The sequence below is a fragment of the Ictalurus furcatus genome, chromosome 26 (assembly GCF_023375685.1).
Source record: "Ictalurus furcatus strain D&B chromosome 26, Billie_1.0, whole genome shotgun sequence".
Taxonomy (NCBI): domain Eukaryota; kingdom Metazoa; phylum Chordata; class Actinopteri; order Siluriformes; family Ictaluridae; genus Ictalurus; species Ictalurus furcatus.
In genome coordinates, this window is record NC_071280.1 from 12536070 (window position 1) to 12555382 (window position 19313).

The 19313-nt window shown below is 38.1% G+C and overlaps 1 protein-coding gene across 2 annotated transcripts in view; it reads right to left on the reverse strand.

Moving 5' to 3' along the window:
• The window catches only part of tubgcp3 (tubulin, gamma complex associated protein 3), a 37729-nt gene that overhangs the window by 9901 nt on the left and 8515 nt on the right, over positions 1-19313 (reverse strand). For both annotated transcript variants that reach the window (XM_053615439.1, XM_053615438.1), the window contains 8 exons: positions 17955-18124; positions 14925-15037; positions 10220-10345; positions 7384-7452; positions 7164-7296; positions 6827-6993; positions 4662-4772; positions 2743-2851 (listed from right to left, as the gene is read on the reverse strand). In XM_053615439.1, coding sequence (XP_053471414.1) covers positions 2743-2851; positions 4662-4772; positions 6827-6993; positions 7164-7296; positions 7384-7452; positions 10220-10345; positions 14925-15037; positions 17955-18124 — 998 coding nt within the window. The remainder of the gene's footprint in view (positions 1-2742; positions 2852-4661; positions 4773-6826; positions 6994-7163; positions 7297-7383; positions 7453-10219; positions 10346-14924; positions 15038-17954; positions 18125-19313) is intronic.

Here is a 19313-nt window from a genome sequence, read left to right on the forward strand (position 1 = left end):
CTGTCCTCCTTCTCCCGTCTCTCAGAGACTGATGTCTCAAAACTTCTCCTCTGTAGCCGTCCTTCACCCTGTCCTTTACACATTATCCCTTCTCACCTTCTTCAGTCCATCTCTCCCACGCTACTTCCTGCTGTTGACAACTGCAGACCCGTCTCCCTCCTCCCTCGTCTGTCCAAAACCCTTGAAAGAACTTGTTTTAATCAACTCTCCACGTTTCTCGCACAGAACAACTTCCTAGACACCAAGCAGTCTGGCTTCAAAAGCAGACACTCCACAGAGACCGCTCTGCGCTCAGTCACTGAAGCCTTACGACTAGCAAGATCAACCTCAAGATCACCTCTTCTCATTCTGCTCGACCTCACTGTGAATCATCAGAGCCGCCTGTCAACTCTCTCCAGTCGAGGCATCACCGGAACGGCTCTGCACTGGGTGGCAGATCCTTCAACGAATCATGGAGAGGAGGGGTATCTGAAACTCAGCAACCTACAACTGGGGTTCCCCAGGGGTCAGTTCTGGGTATACTGCTCTTTTCTATTTACACAACATCTCTGGGGCCTGTTATTGAGTCGCATGGCTTCTCATATCACTGCTATGCTGGTCTATTTTTCCTTCCAGCCTGAAGATCCATCCGTCTCAGCACGCATCTCTGCCTGCCTGCCTGTGTGACATCTCGGACAGGATGAGGGAACACTACCTTAAGCTCAGCTTTGCAAAAACGGAGCTTCTCGTCATTTCTGTCTGCCCCTTAATCAACCCCAACCTCACCGTACAGCTTGGCCCAACCACAGGAAAGCAAACCAGGACAGCCAAGAACCCTGTGGTGACTTTCGATGACCACTTGAACTTTACAGACCGCATTTCAACAACTGCACAGTCCTGAAGGTTCATTTTGTATAACATCAAGAAAATCAGACCCTATCTCACCGAACAGGCTACACAGCTACTAGTCCAAGCTCTTGTTATCTCAAAACTGGACTGGCAGCAGCAGGTCTTGTTTTCAACCAGCCCAAAAGAACCCTCCACTGGCTTCCTGTATCCACCCACATCAAATTCAAGGCCTTGATGCCCACATACAGACCTTGTCTGGAACAGCATCTCCCTACCCTCCTACCTCAACACTCTCCTTGAGGTTTATGTTCCCTCACGCAACCTGCGATCAGTTACCGACGCCTTATAGAGCCTACTAAGCGAGGCATGAGGTCCCTTTCCAGAACCTTCAAACTGACTGTCCCTCAGTGGTGGTATGAACTTCCAACCTCAATCCGGACAGCAGACTCAGTCACTCTCTTCAAAAAACGGCTAAAGACTCACCTCTTCCGTGAACGCTTACCTAACCCAAACTTGTCCCAAATAAATAAATAAAATCCTGCACTTATTACATCCTGCACTCTTACACCTCTACTCTGCGCACTTCTCTAGAACTCAATTATAAATCTTGTATGGTAGCTCTACTTGTATTTGTTCTCCGCTTTGCTTGTATTTCCTCGTTTGTAAGTTGCTTTGGATAAAAGCCTCTGCTAAATGAATAAATGTAAATAAATGAAATAAATTAATAAAAACAAATCGGGGGGAAAAAAATAAGTGGAAATTTTTGCAACTAGGTGAATTACAAAATAGAAAATGGAAAGAATGAAAGCAAAAAAAAGCATGAAAAAGACAAAATTAAAGCAAAAAAATACAAAGAAAGAAAGAAGTGAAAAGAAAAGAATAAAAAAAACACAATTCGGTGGAAAAAAACAAAGTAAAAAATTTAGGAAAAAATAAAGAAACGGCAAAAGTAACAGATAAATATAGAGGAAAATGGAAAGAAAAAGCAGAAAGAAACACACCTAGCTAATTAAATAAAGAATATGTAAAGAATGAAGGCAAAAGAAATGAAGAGCGAAAAAGACAAAAAAGAAAAAAAAAGACAAAAAGAAAGAAAGAAGACAGAAATAAGAAAAGGAAGTAAAAAGAAAGGAATAACTGAAATAAATAAATAAATAAATGAAAAATGTATAAAAAATGATTGCGAGGAAAAAAGCAAAGTGAAAAATTTTGCAAAAAATGAATAAACAGCAAAAATAACATTATAAAAAGAAAATGAAAAGAAAAAGGAAAGAAAGTAAAAACAACTAGGCGATTTCAAAGCTAGAAAATGGAAAGAATGAAAGCAAAAGAAAGCAAGCATGAATATGGCACAACTAAAGAAAGAAAGAACAAGGGCACAACTAGTAGACAGACAAAAGGAAATGGAACAAATGAAAGCAAGTCAAAAGAAAAACAACACAAAAGAGAGAGACAAAGAAAGATATGAATAAACAAATAAAGAAAAAAGAAATGTATCCTTTGTATGTTAGCATGATTGTACTTTATACAGTGAGAAAATAAATGTCATTATAGCGAGAGATGGGAATTAGGAAGGAAAGAAAAATTAAAAACGGAGAGCGAGTGAGCGAGAGCATGAGCACATATGGAAAGAAAACTCTGGAAACACACACAGTCACGGGTGAAGCCACGAAGTGCATTAACTCATCTGTGCTAAATTTAGCTAGCGTCGATCCACACGTTAAACACAGCCGGTCCGAAACTCCACTCTCCCCCTCCAGATCAATCCCACTCTCCCCATTTCCATCCATCACCTCACCCCATCTCCCCCGCTCTCATCTTATTAGCTCTCTGCTATCTCCACAGTCTTCCAGCAGCAGCATTTTATCAAGGACAAATGCTCCTATTCTCAGAGACATTAGCGTGTGCTTTTACCGTCTTTGGGTGAGTCGGCAGATTTGGAGGCAGGTGGGATTTTTCCAGGCGGCGTCCTGTCATGGCACACCTGATGCAGGAAATTAATGGATTTGCCGATGAGCAGGACCTGGTGTGATATTGGAGATGAGATTAGGGACTGAACAAGCCATTGGAGACAAAAAGGGTCACTGAACAAAAGATGGATATGAGAAGAGAGTTTAGAATTTCAGATTTTATTTCCTGGCATTTACATGTAGATGTGTTAAATGACATAAAACATAGCACATTTTGTATCAGACCACTCAATTCATAGGCAAGTAAAAAATACTGGAACATGTGACTTAACAGGTGTCTCTTATTATCAGGGGTGTCCTGTTAGACTGATTGTTTAAACAATAAATAGCTCTGAACCTTTGTTGTTAAAGGATAAACCAGCATGAGGATCAGAGAGCTGTCTATGGGAGAAACGCACGCCATTTTGAAGCAGAGAAAAGAGGGAAAATCTATCAGAGGCATTGACAATACAACAATTTGGAATGTCCTGAAAAAGAAAGAAACCACTGGTATATTGAACAACAGGCACCGAATGGTGTCAAGGAAAACAACAACGTTGGAATACAAACATTGTGAGAGCTGGGAAGAAAAACCTAAAAGCTTTGACTAGGCCATTCCATAACCCTCCATTTCTTCTTTATGAGCCATTCCTTGGTGGATCTGCTAGTGTGCTTAGGATCATTATCATGTTGAAAACTCCACTTTTGGTTCAACTTCAACTTTTGGACAGATGGCCTCACATTATCTTCAAGCACGCTTTCAAACGATGCAGAATTCATAGTTGAATCAATGAATACAAGCTGTCCAGTCCCTGAGGCAGTGAAACAACCCCAAACCATAACATTTCCACCACCGTGCTTCACAGTTGGTATGAGGTGCTTCTCCTGAAAAGCTGTCTTTGTCTGCTGTTACTGTGGACAAACAACTATCTTTGATTCATCTGTCCAGAGTGCATAATTCCAAAAGGCCTGGTCTTTGTCTATATGCTCACTGGCAAACTGTAGTCTTGCAAAGGCTTTTTCCTGACATTTTTCCTCGCAGGTCAAATTTGTACAATCTCTTTCTGATTGTAGAAGCATGCACTTTGACACAAACAGTTGCAAGTTTAATAGCAGATCCTGTGGTGAAATACTGGGGTTCTTGGAGACGTCTTTTTGCATCAGACGATCTGCTCTTGGACTGTATTTGCTGGGGCGGCCAGTCCTGGACAAACTGGCAGTCATTTGAATTCTGAGCCATTTGTAGATTATTTTCCTTACATTGGAGTGATGTATTTCAAATAATTTGGAGATCTTTTTAAATCCCTTTCCAGACTCATAGGCATCCACAACTTTTTTCTGAAGCCCTTACATAACTCTTTAGATCTTGACATGATGGCACCACACCCCTCAATAGCAAAGGGAACACCAGACACTAGATATGAGAGCGGTTTAAATAAGACAGGTTCCACCTGCACTCCCTAAGCAGCTTCTAATCACTGACACCCAATCTTCAACACCAATTTCTAATTTTATGGATTTGAAGGTGTGATAAATGTCGGGGTGTACTTACTTTTTCCATGTGACTGATCTGTTGCAATTACTACAAAATGTCAGTTTTGTGTGTCATTTGATAAGAGTGTATCAAATTTATTAATAGGCACCGTTTCAAAGAGGATCAAATGTTTGCTTGTCCAAATATGTCAAAAAAGCCAACAATTTCCATGGAGTGTACTTATTTTTTCACATGAATGTAGCGTGTTAAAAGTGTGTGTGTTGAGAGAGAGAGAGATATGAGACAGAGAGAGAGAGAGAGAGAGATGTGCAGGATGATGGAGGTTGTGTTGAAATGCTGTAAGGGTGTGTGTAGTGGATGTGTGTTGTATTGGAAATAAGGAGCGTTACCTTCCTGGCCTGATCCATCGTTATGAAGGAGGGAATCATTGACTTCCTCAGAGAGTATTTATCGTGCCACAATCTGTCTGTCTTTACTGTTGGATCAGATGCCACAAAGAACTACACACACACACACACACACACACACACACACACACACACACACAGTGAATAGCTTAAACCTGCGACTGAAATTATACACACACAAAAAAAAACAATAATACACACTATTGTTATCATGATTATTATTATTAGTAGAAGTATTAATAGAACTAGCTCATAGCACATGCTTCCTCCTCACGTTCTTGCACAATATGTATCTGCCTTGTTTACAAGTATGTTTACACTTGTTTACATTTTTTGTATAGGTACAAGTCACCCCCCCCCCCCCCCCCCAAAAAAAAAATTCCCCAAACAGATTTTGTTTTTCACTCTTTATTTTGTACTGTGCTATATCATTGTATTCATGATTATCTGTGAATGAATGTCTTTCACCCCTACTGTAGTTTCCCTCAGGATCAATAAAGTTTCTATGTACACGCTATTTCTGCAACATTCATGCAACTCACTACTAACAAATCCGAACAATGTGTCCCATCACAGCACAAGTCAGTGCTACTGAAAGGACTGCCTGACTTTACAAACCCAGTTACAAAGACAGAGAGAGAGAGAAAGAGAGGGAAGGAGACCGCAAGCTTGCAAGCCGTACATCAGGCACACGGTACATCTTCATAATGTCTTGACATTCAAACGCTCTGCAATAAGAATAATGATCACGGGCTAAACTAAGAGCTCGTAAAGCTTGTAAAGCGCTCTGGCAGAGTGCTCCATCAGCAGATTGGCTCCCGCCATATCTCCACCCTCCGACCAATCACCTGCCTGCAACACCACCAATTATGTCAGCATTGTGATGAACGAGACAATACGAGACAAAAAGAGAGCGAGAGAGAGAGCGAGAGAGAGAGAAGGGTTGCTTGTACAGTGTGATGTGATGTACAATTAACGATGCGCATGAAGGAGCCGAGTGTGTCTGTACAGGGGGTGCAAATAGTTTTGCTTACTGACAGAATCTTTCCATGTACACTGTCGAGACATGGAGAGAGGACATGAGAGAGCGAGAGAGAGAGAGAGAGAGAGAGAGAGAGAGAGAGGGGTAGGATAGGGAAGGTAAGAAAGGAGAAAGAAAACAGAAGAGTAAGGAATATAAAGGAGTAAATTAAAAAGGAAAAGAAAGCAAAGAAGGAAAGCAATGAAGGGGGAAATAAAAAAAGAAAAGAAAAAGATACAGAGAATAAAAGGGAAAAGGGAGAAATGAAGACAAACAAAAAGAAAAACAAAAAATAAAAAAGCTAGCAAGAAAGCAAGGAGTTAAAATGATAGACAAAAGACAAAAAGAAAGAAAGAAAGAAAGAAAGAAAAGGGCAGAAGGAAATGAAAAACATGGAAAGAAAAGTGATAAACAAGGGGAATAAAAGACAAACAGAAGTGAAATAGAGGAAAAAGACTACAAGGAAAAAAACAAGGAATTTAAACAAAATAAAGATGAATAAATGTGTAAAAATATTAGAGGGAAAGAAAGAAGTAAAAGAAAGAAAGAAAGAATAAAAAAGCAAATAAGAAATTAAGAAGGGAGCAAGAAAGTAAGAAACAAAGTATAGAAACGATGTGGAAAGTCAAAAAAAATACAAGAAAAAGAAATAAAGAAAACAGCACAAAAGGAAGGAGTCTACAATAAAAACACAAAAAAAAGTAAATAAAAAAATAATTAAAAAAGAAAGATGCAAAAAGAAGTAAACAGATAAATTATAAGGAAAAATAAAGATCAAAAATAACAGACAAATATAAAGAAAATCAAAATAAAAACAAGGGAAGGAAGAAAGCAAGTGAGGTGAAGAAAGAACAGAAAATACAATGCATTAGTGCTGTAGTGTGTGTAGTGTGTGTCATTCAGCTGTTTGCGTGTGTGTGTCGCTGCTCTGCTCTGTGTATGACATAACTATGATGGTCTGAGGTAATAGAGCAGGTCTCTGTCCCTGAATGGCCTAGTGTGTATAAAAAGGAAAACATTCACTTCCTTTACGCAGCTTTCTATAGATAAACATCCTGCACTTTGAGATCTACATAAGAGGAAAGTGGGATAGATCGGGGATGAGGAAATGTCGCAACTTTCTGACCTCATGGTATGTGTCCTCGAGCTCTCCGTCGTAGATCCAGCGGTACAGGAAGTTGAGAATGGGGTGTGATACCAGGCTGAGGATGTGCTGGACTAGCGCTCTCATGTGAGGGTCGCCGGTCTTACCGTACGCGTGCACGGCGGAGGCCAGCTCCCCTCCCTTACGGCCTGAGAGAGAGAAGGATATAATATATAATAAGCATTCTTTTTCAGATCAGCGGAATAGCTCATTATGCTAATATGCTAAAACAAGGCAAAGTTAGCATGATTGCACTCGAACAGCTTGCATTTGTAATTAGCAATTCTGCAACACTCTGCAGGGAGCGCTCTGAGCTGACCTTGGCAGTAGTCGACAAGCGCGGCGAGGGTCTTGAGGCGAATTTTAGGGTCGTATGTCCACACGAGGAGTCTTCTTAGTGTGAGTGTGCTCTCCAATTCAACATTAACTCCCTGGTCATCCTCTAACTGCAGCTACACACACACACACCTCAAAGTGTCAATATTCTGAAATGTCCTGTGTGTTTGTTGAAGTGTGTTTGGACCTGCTAGTTATTGTACCTGTGAATGCAGTACTGACAGCAGCCTGTAATACTCCTTCAGCTCCTGGTGTAGAGAGGCACAGAAACTCTGGAAGAGACAAAAAAAAAAAAAAAAAGAGAAAAGTTTTATTTTCATCAGTGAGTAAAAGTCTAGCTGGGTAATTCCAGCCTGCTAACTCTTATGACATATACAATGGCAAAGATGGATAATGGGAAAAACTGCCACAAATACAGTTTAGATTCAAATGAGAGAGTGATTGGCTTTATTAGAGGTAGCTAGCTAACAGCTTTCATCCTTGAGGAAGGATGGAAGGAAGGAGAAATTGAATGGAATACAATGAAAAAGGAAGGTAGAAAGACACAAAGAAACTAAAAAGACAGAACAAACAAACAAATACAAAGAAAAATCAGAAATAGACAGATAGAAACACAGAATAATCAGGGAAAAAACAGACAGAAATTGAAAAAAAAGAAGGAAAAAAAAGCAGACAAAAAGCAAACAGACAAAAAACTGAAACAGACCAAGACACAAACACAAGCAGAAACAGACAAAAAAAAAACAAACAGACAAAAACAGAAAAAAACAAAATGTAGATAAAAAAAAGACAAAAACTGACAAACAAAGACAAAACAAAGACAAAAACACAAACATGGACAAAAATAAAAACATTAAAAACTGTACACGGACAAAACCAGACAAAAGACAAAACCAAACATGGACAAAAAACAGACAGACAAAACAAACATGGACAAAAACCAGACAAAACAAACGGACAAAAAAAAGACAAAAACCAGACAAAAAACAAACATGGACAAAAACATACAAAAAAGACCAAAAACAGACAAAACAAACGGACAAAAAACAGACCAAAAACAGACAAAACAAACGGACAAAACCAAACACAGACAAAAAACAAAAACAAAAACACATGGACAAAACCAAACACGGACAAAAAACAGACAGACAAAACCAAACACGGACAAAAAACAGACAGACAAAACAAACATGGACAAAAAACAGACAAAACAAACGGACAAAAACAAACGCAGATAAAACAAACATGGACAAAAATAAAAACACGGACAAAACCGTACATGGACAAAAACCAGACAAAAGACAAAACAAACATGGACAAAAAACAGACAAAACAAACATGGACAAAAAACAGACAAAACAACATGGACAAAAAACAGACAAAACAAACATGGACAAAAAAACAGACAAAACAACATGGACAAAAAACAGACAGACAAAACAAACATGGACAAAAAACAGACAAAACAACATGGACAAAAAACAGACAAAACAAACGGACAAAAAACAGACAAAACAACATGGACAAAAAACAGACAGACAAAACAAACATGGACAAAAAACAGACAAAACAACATGGACAAAAAACAGACAGAAAACAAACATGGACAAAAACACAAAAAAACAGACAGACTCAGTCTCCTTTCTAAATGAAATGTTGAACAGTACAATGTTTATACACATGCAGAAGTTCAGAAAAACAAAATCTCACTAACACGTGTACACACATTATGAAGCTATAGAAATAGAGGTGTATGGGAAAGGGGAAAAACAGATAAATGCACCAGTCGTCTGTAACCAATGCACTACATTAATACACTGCTACAAATTAAAATCAGTGAATGATGTTTTACTTCCTGCCTCAAACACACATTCATTTCTAATATTCCCTTAAAGTTAAGATGTTAAAGCAGCAGAACGACTGTCAGAATCGGGTATTAAAGGGAATGTTAGACACTGTGGGTTACAAGGGTTTCTCCCATCCTGCATGAGTGAGCTCTGGTGTGATCTCGCCCCACATCCTGTGCCACTGCCTTAGAGGATGTCCTGTTTTTATACAGCTGGACATACTCAGAAATGCACTTTACCTCCTTTTAGAGATCACACATCCTTTTAGAGAGGTGACATTCAAGGGCTCTCAAGGACTTTTAAAGCACTAATTTTATATTTTCAGGGTTTTCCCAAGAGCACAGTGCCTCTTTTTTCCAGCCAGCCTGGATTAAATACCGATTTTGGATGTGATCAGTTACGTGGATGTTGTCTTTGCACCAAACGATACTGTATTTTTCAACATGATTGAATGATGACAGGTTATCATTAAGGACACACACACTTCCCGTTACTTACAATGAAAAAAACCCCCTGAATTCCCAATTCCTAAAACCTAAAAAACACACTTCAGGAATTTCAAGCGCTTTGCTCAAACCTTTTAAGTAGATTCTATGCATACTTTTACATATGTTTGAGTATATGTAGAATATGTACAATATGTAGTTTTGAGGTTTTGATACCTAAACATTTCAGACATTATGCAAAAAGTTAGATATGAGATAATTATAAAATCAATATTTAAAAAAACAACAACAACAAAAAAAACTTAAGCATCTAATTATGAAAAGGACGGAAAAGAATTGGTACAGAAATCAATTTTAACGCCCACTAAAGCAAACATCCATTAATGTTTTATTATTATTATGGGATTCTCACAAAATAATACTTGCATTTAAAAAAAAAAAAAAACAACACTTCTATCACTTTGTTCAAACTCAAATTTTTACTGATGCAAACTTTTTGAGTAGTATCTATATTTATAACAACGTAATACTTGAAGACTTTTTCATTGCACACATGTATCACAATATTGAGTTTTTGCTAACAAAGTTCTAATAAAACGTTCCTGATGTAGTATGACATACTTTAACCTTAGAAATTTTTTTATTCAAGATTTATTTAAAAAGTACTTAACAAAGAAATGGAAAGGAAAATGTGGTGTGGTGAGAAATGGCCATTTTTTTTCAGAACTGTGACATCACCCACATACCTGCCCGACCAATCCGAAGGCTCGATCCAAACTTCGAGAGTCTGTGTACTTCCGGACTTTGTTATGAAGCCAGCCGAGCTCCGCTAGCCGGCTACTGGTGTCTCGCAAAGACTTACACATTGGAACCTTGAGGGGAAAAAAACAAAACAAACGTAATATAGTCTATACATACCTTCTTTTACTTTAGACCAATGTACAATTTAGTACAATCAATGGCTACTTTGATGTGACTTAAGAGTTGTATTACATAAAAGAAACCACATCTTTACTGAGGATTGACATGAAGTATAGACGTGATTGATAGTCCATGAGTGTGAAAATAACAGTGCGTCCATGATGTTTACTCCACATTTAATACTAGAGTACTTTTGATACACAAGTACAAAGAATATCAGAAACATAAAAACTTCTACTTAAGTAGATTTGAACTTTTACACGAGTCATTTCCCTGTAAACATTTGTCTATTTCTTGTTAGCTACAATTTTTATGTACTTTACAACAGTGACAGCAAGTTTTTCTATAAACAAATTAGACATTATCAGGTTACTGGAGTGGTGCGAATAGATTGTAATGTCTTTTCAACTTATGTAATTGCCAAACACAAAATTTTTTACCATCATTAAACTAGAAGATTAAATTACAGATTAATCATTCTCTCGAAGTTTATGCGATTGCAGAAATGAAAGAAAATCACACAAACGCTACAATATTTCGGGGAGCTTGCAATTGTTCAAAATTACTGCAGATTTTCCGCAGATTTGGGGCAAAACGAGTCATGTTAGGTTAGGGTTCAACTTTATTGTCATCGTCAGAGTACAAGTACAGAGGCAATGAAATGCAGTTAGCATCCAACCAGTTGTGCAAATAGTAAATAAGCTAAATGAAATAAATAAGGTTATGGCGCGATAAGATAACAGTGTAACCGTCAAAGCCCTCTTCGATTCACGCTAGTCGAACAGGAGTACAGCTAAAAGGTTTCATTTACCAACAAACATCGCTGTGAAAGACCGTGCAAAACAATTTTGTGCGATTGCAATTTTGCCAATTCAAGTTGTTTTTCCAGCCAAAAAAAAAAAAAAAAACCTATGCAAATTGCATCGCAAATTTTTTAAAAAGCCGCAGCGGAATCAAGCATGTTTGTCTGCAACGATTACAAAATAACTCCACAAAACCCTGTACGAAAGGATTAGACTATATATGCAAGTCTCTGTGCTATTACAAGTGTTGGTCTATATATAAATCTAGAGGTACTGGCTCACAGCAAGTCAGACTTTAATGACTAACTTCACACACATCCACAAACTTCTCTTTATACAGATGTATACACTCATGAACATGAGTGGAAATAATAATAATTCTTCAGAAGGAATTATAAGTAGACAATTACTGTTGTTCACTGTATTTTCTCTTTTGCACTTACAGATGTTTCAAAATTCCTTAAAAAAAAAAACCACATGAATGAAAACCACATGATGCAGTAGCTATAATTACAGTTCCAAAGCTACAAACAGTAATTCACATCGGTTCCACCTGCAATGCGCATGCAAGTGCAGTAACCTGACTGTGACACCACGTCTTTGTCCTTGTCCTGTGGCTACAGACTGTAGCCGGTCCAACATCACACATTTAGCACGCAAAAGACTCAATTTTCTTTTGCCCTTTATCACAATATTGATCAAAATAGTTCCTTTGAATTGCAGCAAAAAAAAAAAAATTCAAAACCATTTAACCTTTTAACCATTAAAAAAAATCCATTTGGTATTAAAAGGGCATTTGCACAGAAAGTCCCTGCAGGTACATGACGCAAACCCACATTTTCTAACAGCAGCACAAAAAGGCCTGAACAAGCAGCATTTGATGATATTTACACACTGCTTTTGCAAGATTAAAGGAAATTGTTAAAAACTGATGGAGAACCAGCAAAACTTTACAGTCCCAATCAATGCAAAAATGTACACCACATGGTGTTCTACAAAACATTTACACCACCAAGCACTGTTCTACAAAACATTACACCACCAAGCACTGCTCTACTAAACATTTACACCACCAAGCACTGTTCTACAAAACATTACACCACCAAGCACTGTTCTACAAAACATTTACACCACCAAACACTGTTCTACAAAACATTTACACCACCAAGCACTGTTCTACAAAACATTACACCACCAAGCACTGTTCTACAAAACATATACACCACCAAGCACTGTTCTACAAAACATTTACACCACCAAGCACTGCTCTACTAAACATTTACACCACCAAGCACTGTTCTACAAAACATTTACACCACCAAACACTGTTCTACAAAACATTTACACCACCAAGCACTGCTCTACAAAACATTTACACCACCAAGCACTGTTCTACAAAACATTTACACCACCAAGCACTGTTCTACAAAACATATACACCACCAAGCACTGTTCTACAAAACATTTACACCACCAAGCACTGTTCTACAAAACATTACACCACCAAGCACTGTTCTACAAAACATATACACCACCAAACACTGTTCTACAAAACATTTACACCACCAAGCACTGTTCTACAAAACATTTACACCACCAAGCACTGTTCTACAAAACATATACACCACCAAGCACTGTTCTACAAAACATTTACACCACCAAGCACTGTTCTACAAAACATTTACACCACCAAACACTGTTCTACAAAACATTTACACCACCAAGCACTGTTCTACAAAACATATACACCACCAAACACTGTTCTACAAAACATTTACACCACCAAACACTGTTCTACAAAACATTTACACCACCAAGCACTGTTCTACAAAACATTTACACCACCAAGCACTGTTCTACAAAACATTTACACCACCAAGCACTGTTCTACAAAACATTTACACCACCAAGCACTGTTCTACAAAACATTTACACCACCAAGCACTGTTCTACAAAACATTACACCACCAAGCACTGTTCTACAAAACATTTACACCACCAAACACTGTTCTACAAAACTTTATACCACCAAACACTGTTCTACAAAACTTTATACCACCAGTGTTCTTCAAATCTGTACAGCACCAATCACTCAACAAAACTTTCTAGCACCAAGCACTGTTCTATAAAACTTTACACCATCAAATGCTGATGTGCAAAAATTTACAGCATTAAATCAAACATAGTTTGACAAAACCTTATACCACCAAAAATGTTTCAAGAAATGTTTACACTACCGATGCTAATATGCAATACTTTACAACACCAACCACTGTTCTACAAAGCAGTACATTACAAAACACTCTTCTAAAAACTTTACACCACTAAACACTGTTCTACTAAACTGTATGATATCAAATACTGTTAGGCAAGACATTATACCACCAAACACTTTTCTTTAAAACATGTTATCACCAAACACTTTTCTACAAAATGTAACACTACAAAAGAGTGTTAGAGAAACACCACCAGTATTCTACAAAGCTTTACACCACCTAACCCCAATCAACAAAACTTTACACTACCAATCACTATTTAACAAAATCTTACACCATCAAATGCTGTTCAACCAAACACTGAAAATTTAGACTAACAAATACTATATGAGAAAACTTCACATGAAACACTGTTCAGTAAAACTTTACACCATCAAATGTTACACTTTACACCACCTGACCCTGACAAAACTTGACAGCATCGAATGCTGTTTATACCATATAAAAACTTTACACTGTCTAGGATTATTTAAGTAGGACAAAGCTGTCATGTTTGGAAGACCTGATGAATATATGGCACCAGTAGAAGCCCCTTTAAAAATTCATTCCTTTCACATGAGCAGATAAGTTGACCTTGACCGTGGATCTGGGATAGAGTTTCTGTTGTATGGGGATGACTGGGAGAGAAACCAATATTTAAATTTTTTAAAGCTTGCTCAAGGTTACAATAGGACAAGAGTGTCTAAACCAATCAGAGTACAGCTTGGTAATTATTGTGGGAAAACTCCATAGCACAGTTTCAGCTGCTTTGTAGTTCTTCATTTAAGTACCCACAGGCGGAATGACACATTAAGAACATACAGTTTCATACGTGAAGCAATCAAAAACTACATTTGGCTACAATACTACTAAACTACAATTCGACCCAGGATGTTCAACAGGTCAAGCTTCCATAATTAACAAACAAAACAACAGAGTGGTTTTGAGCTGTGATGGAGAAATGCAAAAAGACAGGATGGTCTGTATTTTTCCACAAAACTAAATATCATCACGATACTGCTGTAAATAATGAAAGATATGCTGTATATACCAGCCTCAAACTTTTCATCCTGTTTGACAAAAGGACATTGCAGAGCTAAAAACATAATGTATTATATGTGTAACGTAACAATATATACATTACATATATAAACATAATATAATTTGAAGTATGTATATACTCTGCTATTTTTAAACTGTTTATGTACAAGTGTACACATGGATTAGGACCAGTTAGAACCAATTGGCCGTGTCAGGTCCAAATCTGTGGTAATTTTGAGAAATTTCGGTCCGTCTCCTTGATTTTGCATTAATTACTGCGATCGCAAAATCCTAGAGGGACTGATTAGGCATATAAAATAGTGGTATAAATTTTAGTTTTGGCTAAGCTATAGCTATAAAACAGTAGCAAGAAAAAAAATTATAATCACCCGAACACAACAACATTCACGGATCAACAGTAATGAATTCACCTTTGAATCGATTTTGTAGCAGTTCTCTGGAGTGCACATCTTAATGAATTTGCCGTCAATCCCCTGGAACACGTAAAGGATGTCTCGCACCAGGGCGGCCTCACTGATTTCAGCTGAGAGTGAAAGATTTAGAGTGGGAGTGAGAGAGAGAGTGAGAGAGAGAGTGAGAGAGAGTCACAAATCAAGCCATAAAGGTCACACTCGTATATCTATCCAAAGTAGAGAGGGACAGTGTCCCGGGGCTGACTGAACTGAAGGCAGGACTTTTCTTCTGAGAAAATCAGAAATTAACACCTTATATAACATTTTTTTTTAAGAACCCTAGCTAAGAACAAACTGTACCTAGCATGACACAGGGCTGCGACCTACACTAATGCTAGCTTAAGATTCACCTGCTTGGGAAAACCTTCCTTTTTTTAACATGCAAAGAAAACAACTTGACCTTTCATTAGTGTTTAGTGCAAAGTATTTAATCAATTCGACACCATTCTACATTCCACCTCTAATGAATACTAGAGGTTGTGTTTCACAGATCTACACAGAATGATGATTACCATATGCACTATTCATTATACATACCCAGGAAAGAGAGAAATCCTTATACCAGTGTGATAATACATGCAGAAATATCATTTGAAATAGGAAATTGTAAAATTAAAAATGTGTAATAGTCTATTTTTTTTTTTGAAAATACATAATTATAATAAAAAACATAATTGTTTAATGTGTATTATGTAGCAGAGAAAATCTATTTGGGAAATTGCGTGAAGGGTTGGGGTGCTCGTTTGTGTTTAAATGGGACTCCTGTCAGTCATTTTATAGACAATCTGCCAACGCCCTTTCACTCAGCCCCCTCAGTCTGGTCATAAATAAAGAAAAAAACATGGCTGAAACCGATAAGCGCCCAGCGCAGCCAGAAAAACGGTAACGACAATAAATGCAGAATAAACACTGGCAGAACTTTTTAAAGATGGAGAAATTTCTTTTTGGCGAAGTAGTTAAAGCTGGATGCTGAATTTGCGACATTGCTCCTGGACACCTCCTGAATGTCTGGCTTTACAAAACAAACCAAGTAAATACTTAGAGATCCAGGTAAGGCAACTACCTGCAATCGACCTCACAATTAGGACAAGCAAATATTAGATCATCTTTGATACAGTGCCTGTTAATGAAGTTGATATACTTGAACAAAACTACAAGGGAATTAGCCTTTTTTTTTTTAAAATAATTTATTCGACAGAAATATCGATAGATTTAGCACAAATAACTTCTTGTAGGTGTTTTTCAGAATTGTCCACCAGGCTTCCTTTCAGTTGCAAGATGTTTGAGGGTTTTCTTGCATGTACAGTCCGTTTCACATCCCCCCCCCAACATTTCAATGGGATTCTAATCCGAGCTTTGACTAGGCCATTCCATAACCGTCTATTTCTTCTTTATGAGCCATTCCATGGTGGATCTGCTAGTGTGCTTAGGATCATTATCCTGTTGAAAACTCCACTTTTGGTTCAACTCCAACTTTTGGACAGATGGCCTCACATTATCTTCAAGCGCTTTTTGATATGATGCAGAATTCATAGTTGAATCAATGAATACAAGCTGTCCAGTCCCTGAGGCAGTGAAGCAACCCCAAACCATAACATTTCCACCACCGTGCTTCACAGTTGGTATGAGGTGCTTCTCCTGAAAAGCTGTCTTTTGTCTGTGTCAAACATGTCTGCTGTTACTGTGGACAAACAATTCTATCTTTGATTCATCTGTCCAGAGCACATAATTCCAAAAGACCTGGTCTTTGTCTATATTCTCACTGGCAAACTGTAGTCTTGCAAAGGCTTTTTCCTGGCACGCCTCACATGCAGGTCAAATTTGTACAATCTCTTTCTGATTGTAGAAGCGTGCACTTTGACACCAACAGTTACAAGATTTACTAGCAGATCCTGTGATGAACTGTTGGTGTTCTTGGAGACGTCTTTTAGCATCAGACGGTCTGCTCTTGGACTGTATTTGCTGGGGCGGCCAGTCCTGGACAAACTGGCAGTCATTTGAATTCTGAGCCATTTGTAGATTATTTTCCTTACATTGGAGTGATGTATTTCAAATAATTTGGAGATCTTTTTAAATCCCTTGCCAGGCTCATAGGCATCCACAACCTTTTTGCTGAAGTCCTTACATAACTCTTTAGGTCTTGGCATGATGACACCACACCCCTCAATAGCAAAGGGAACACCAGACACTAGATATGAGAGCGGTATAAATAAGACAGGTTCCACCTGCACTCCCTAAGCAGCTTCTAATCACTGACACCCAATCTTCAACACCAATTTCTAATTTTATGGATGTGAAGATGTAATAAATGTAGGGGTTTACTTACTTTTTTCTTTTTTTTTGTTAATTCAAATTACTAATTAGTAATTCAAAATTACTACAAAATGTCAATTTTATGTCATTTGATACAGTGTATCACCTTTATTATTAATAGGCACTGTTTCAAAGAGGATCCAAATATGTAAAAAAAAAAAAAGCCAACAATTTCCATGGGGTGTACTTATTTTTTCACATGACTGTATATCTAAATAATGAAGTAAGGCAATGCTCTAAATAAATAAATATTTAAATAGCCAACTTCATCGCTTGAAAGTGATGTCATGCTGAAATCAGACCTTGCTATTGCTAACTCTAACTGAACTCTGATAGATCATGGGGCGGAGCTCTGTCAGGACTGGGGGCGGGCTCAAAGGGTAAAAAGATCGTTCTAATGTTGTAGAAGTTCACCTACTCAAACGCTAGAGATCCAATGTTGACAAATTTAGATTAATCTTGCCTAACGCCTTTAAATACAAAGATGCGTCAATCGATATTTAAAAAAAAAAAAAAAAAAAAAAAATTACTTCAACATTACAACCCAAGCTAAACTACTCATAACCCAAAATCACACCCAAATCATAAACACCATTCACATCACCAAGACCTGTACATGCACACTTGCATGATTCTGCTACATCTTAATCGGGTCGCCATGGTGACCGTACTCACCACTGGTGTCGCCGTCCCGTCTCTGTCTGTGAGGGAGTCTGGAGGCAGGACTCGAGGTGGGGCCGGGGGTGGGGCCTGTCGTGGGTCGGGAGTTCAGTGGAGCGGCCCCGGTGATTGGGAGAGCCCAAGCCAGACGAGCGCCACGTGCAGGATCGGCTACAGCTTGGGGGCTAACACACACACAAAAACACAGAGTAATGATTTATGATCCAAATTAGAAGACTATCTCTAATGATTAAAAAAAAACAGGCAATTACACAGTGCTGATTGTGCAAAAGTACCCATTAGTCAGAGGGACGTCTGAATGACTAATCAAGTAACTGTCTCATGGAAGCGGTGTTTAATTAGGCAGACTTTGGGTGGTGTCCAACTGAAGGGTCTGCTGCAGAACATAGCACAGGTTTTTTAATTAAATTAATACCGATTCCCTTGAACTGCTATCTTAATAAGTTATGAAACAGTGGTTCTGCACTATTACACTTTTAAATGAACAATCTGTGCTTTTCGAAACTGTTTTAAATTAATTCCACGCACAAAGAGGCATAAACAATCATTATTATTCTGAACCAAATCCACTTCACACACACACACAATCAAATCTACAGAAAGCAGGTTTTGGTAATGTCGCCCTCTCTGGTAGATAAATGCCATTGCGAGCAAATGGCAGAAGAACATTCTGTAACGCGAGTTGTGCTACATCGTTCTACAACAACGGGACAAAGAAATTTCTCAGGTTGTGTGCGGCAAGTAATACATGTTCAACGGGAACTCGAGGACCCCGTCCCAAACCGCATCATGAGAACTAAATAGGTTGGCTAAATAATACAGACCCTGCTGAACTACTGACATGCTACATTCAACCTGGAAGGTATAATTTCATCTGCCACCTTGATAAATACGTTACTGCACACATCTATGAGGTTGTCACAGTAACCAAGTGAAAGCACAAAACCTCTCTTCCCTTTAAAACAAGAACTTGTCTTTTAGCTAACTTGCCAACGTCAGCCATTTAGCTCACGAATTTTGGCTGCTTTGTTGCGATTCTGGCAAAAAAATAAATAAATAAAATTGTGGTTTAAAATAAACCGCAGTCTCAATCGCCTGGTCTGGTGACCTGTATTCATTCTGCCAGAGCAGAACACAACACAAAGTCTACAGCGCAAGCTTACAAACTGTCCACGGGTCTCCGTCTGTCTTTGAGACTAGTTGTTATTATTATTATTATTAGTAGTAGTAGTAGTAGTAGTAGTAGTAGTAACAGTTAGAGGTCAGCTCATTGATTGGTTTTGCTGATTAATCAGCACCGATAACTGATTACTGGAACTATCGCTTATCGGCAAAAAACGACAGTTTTTCCCG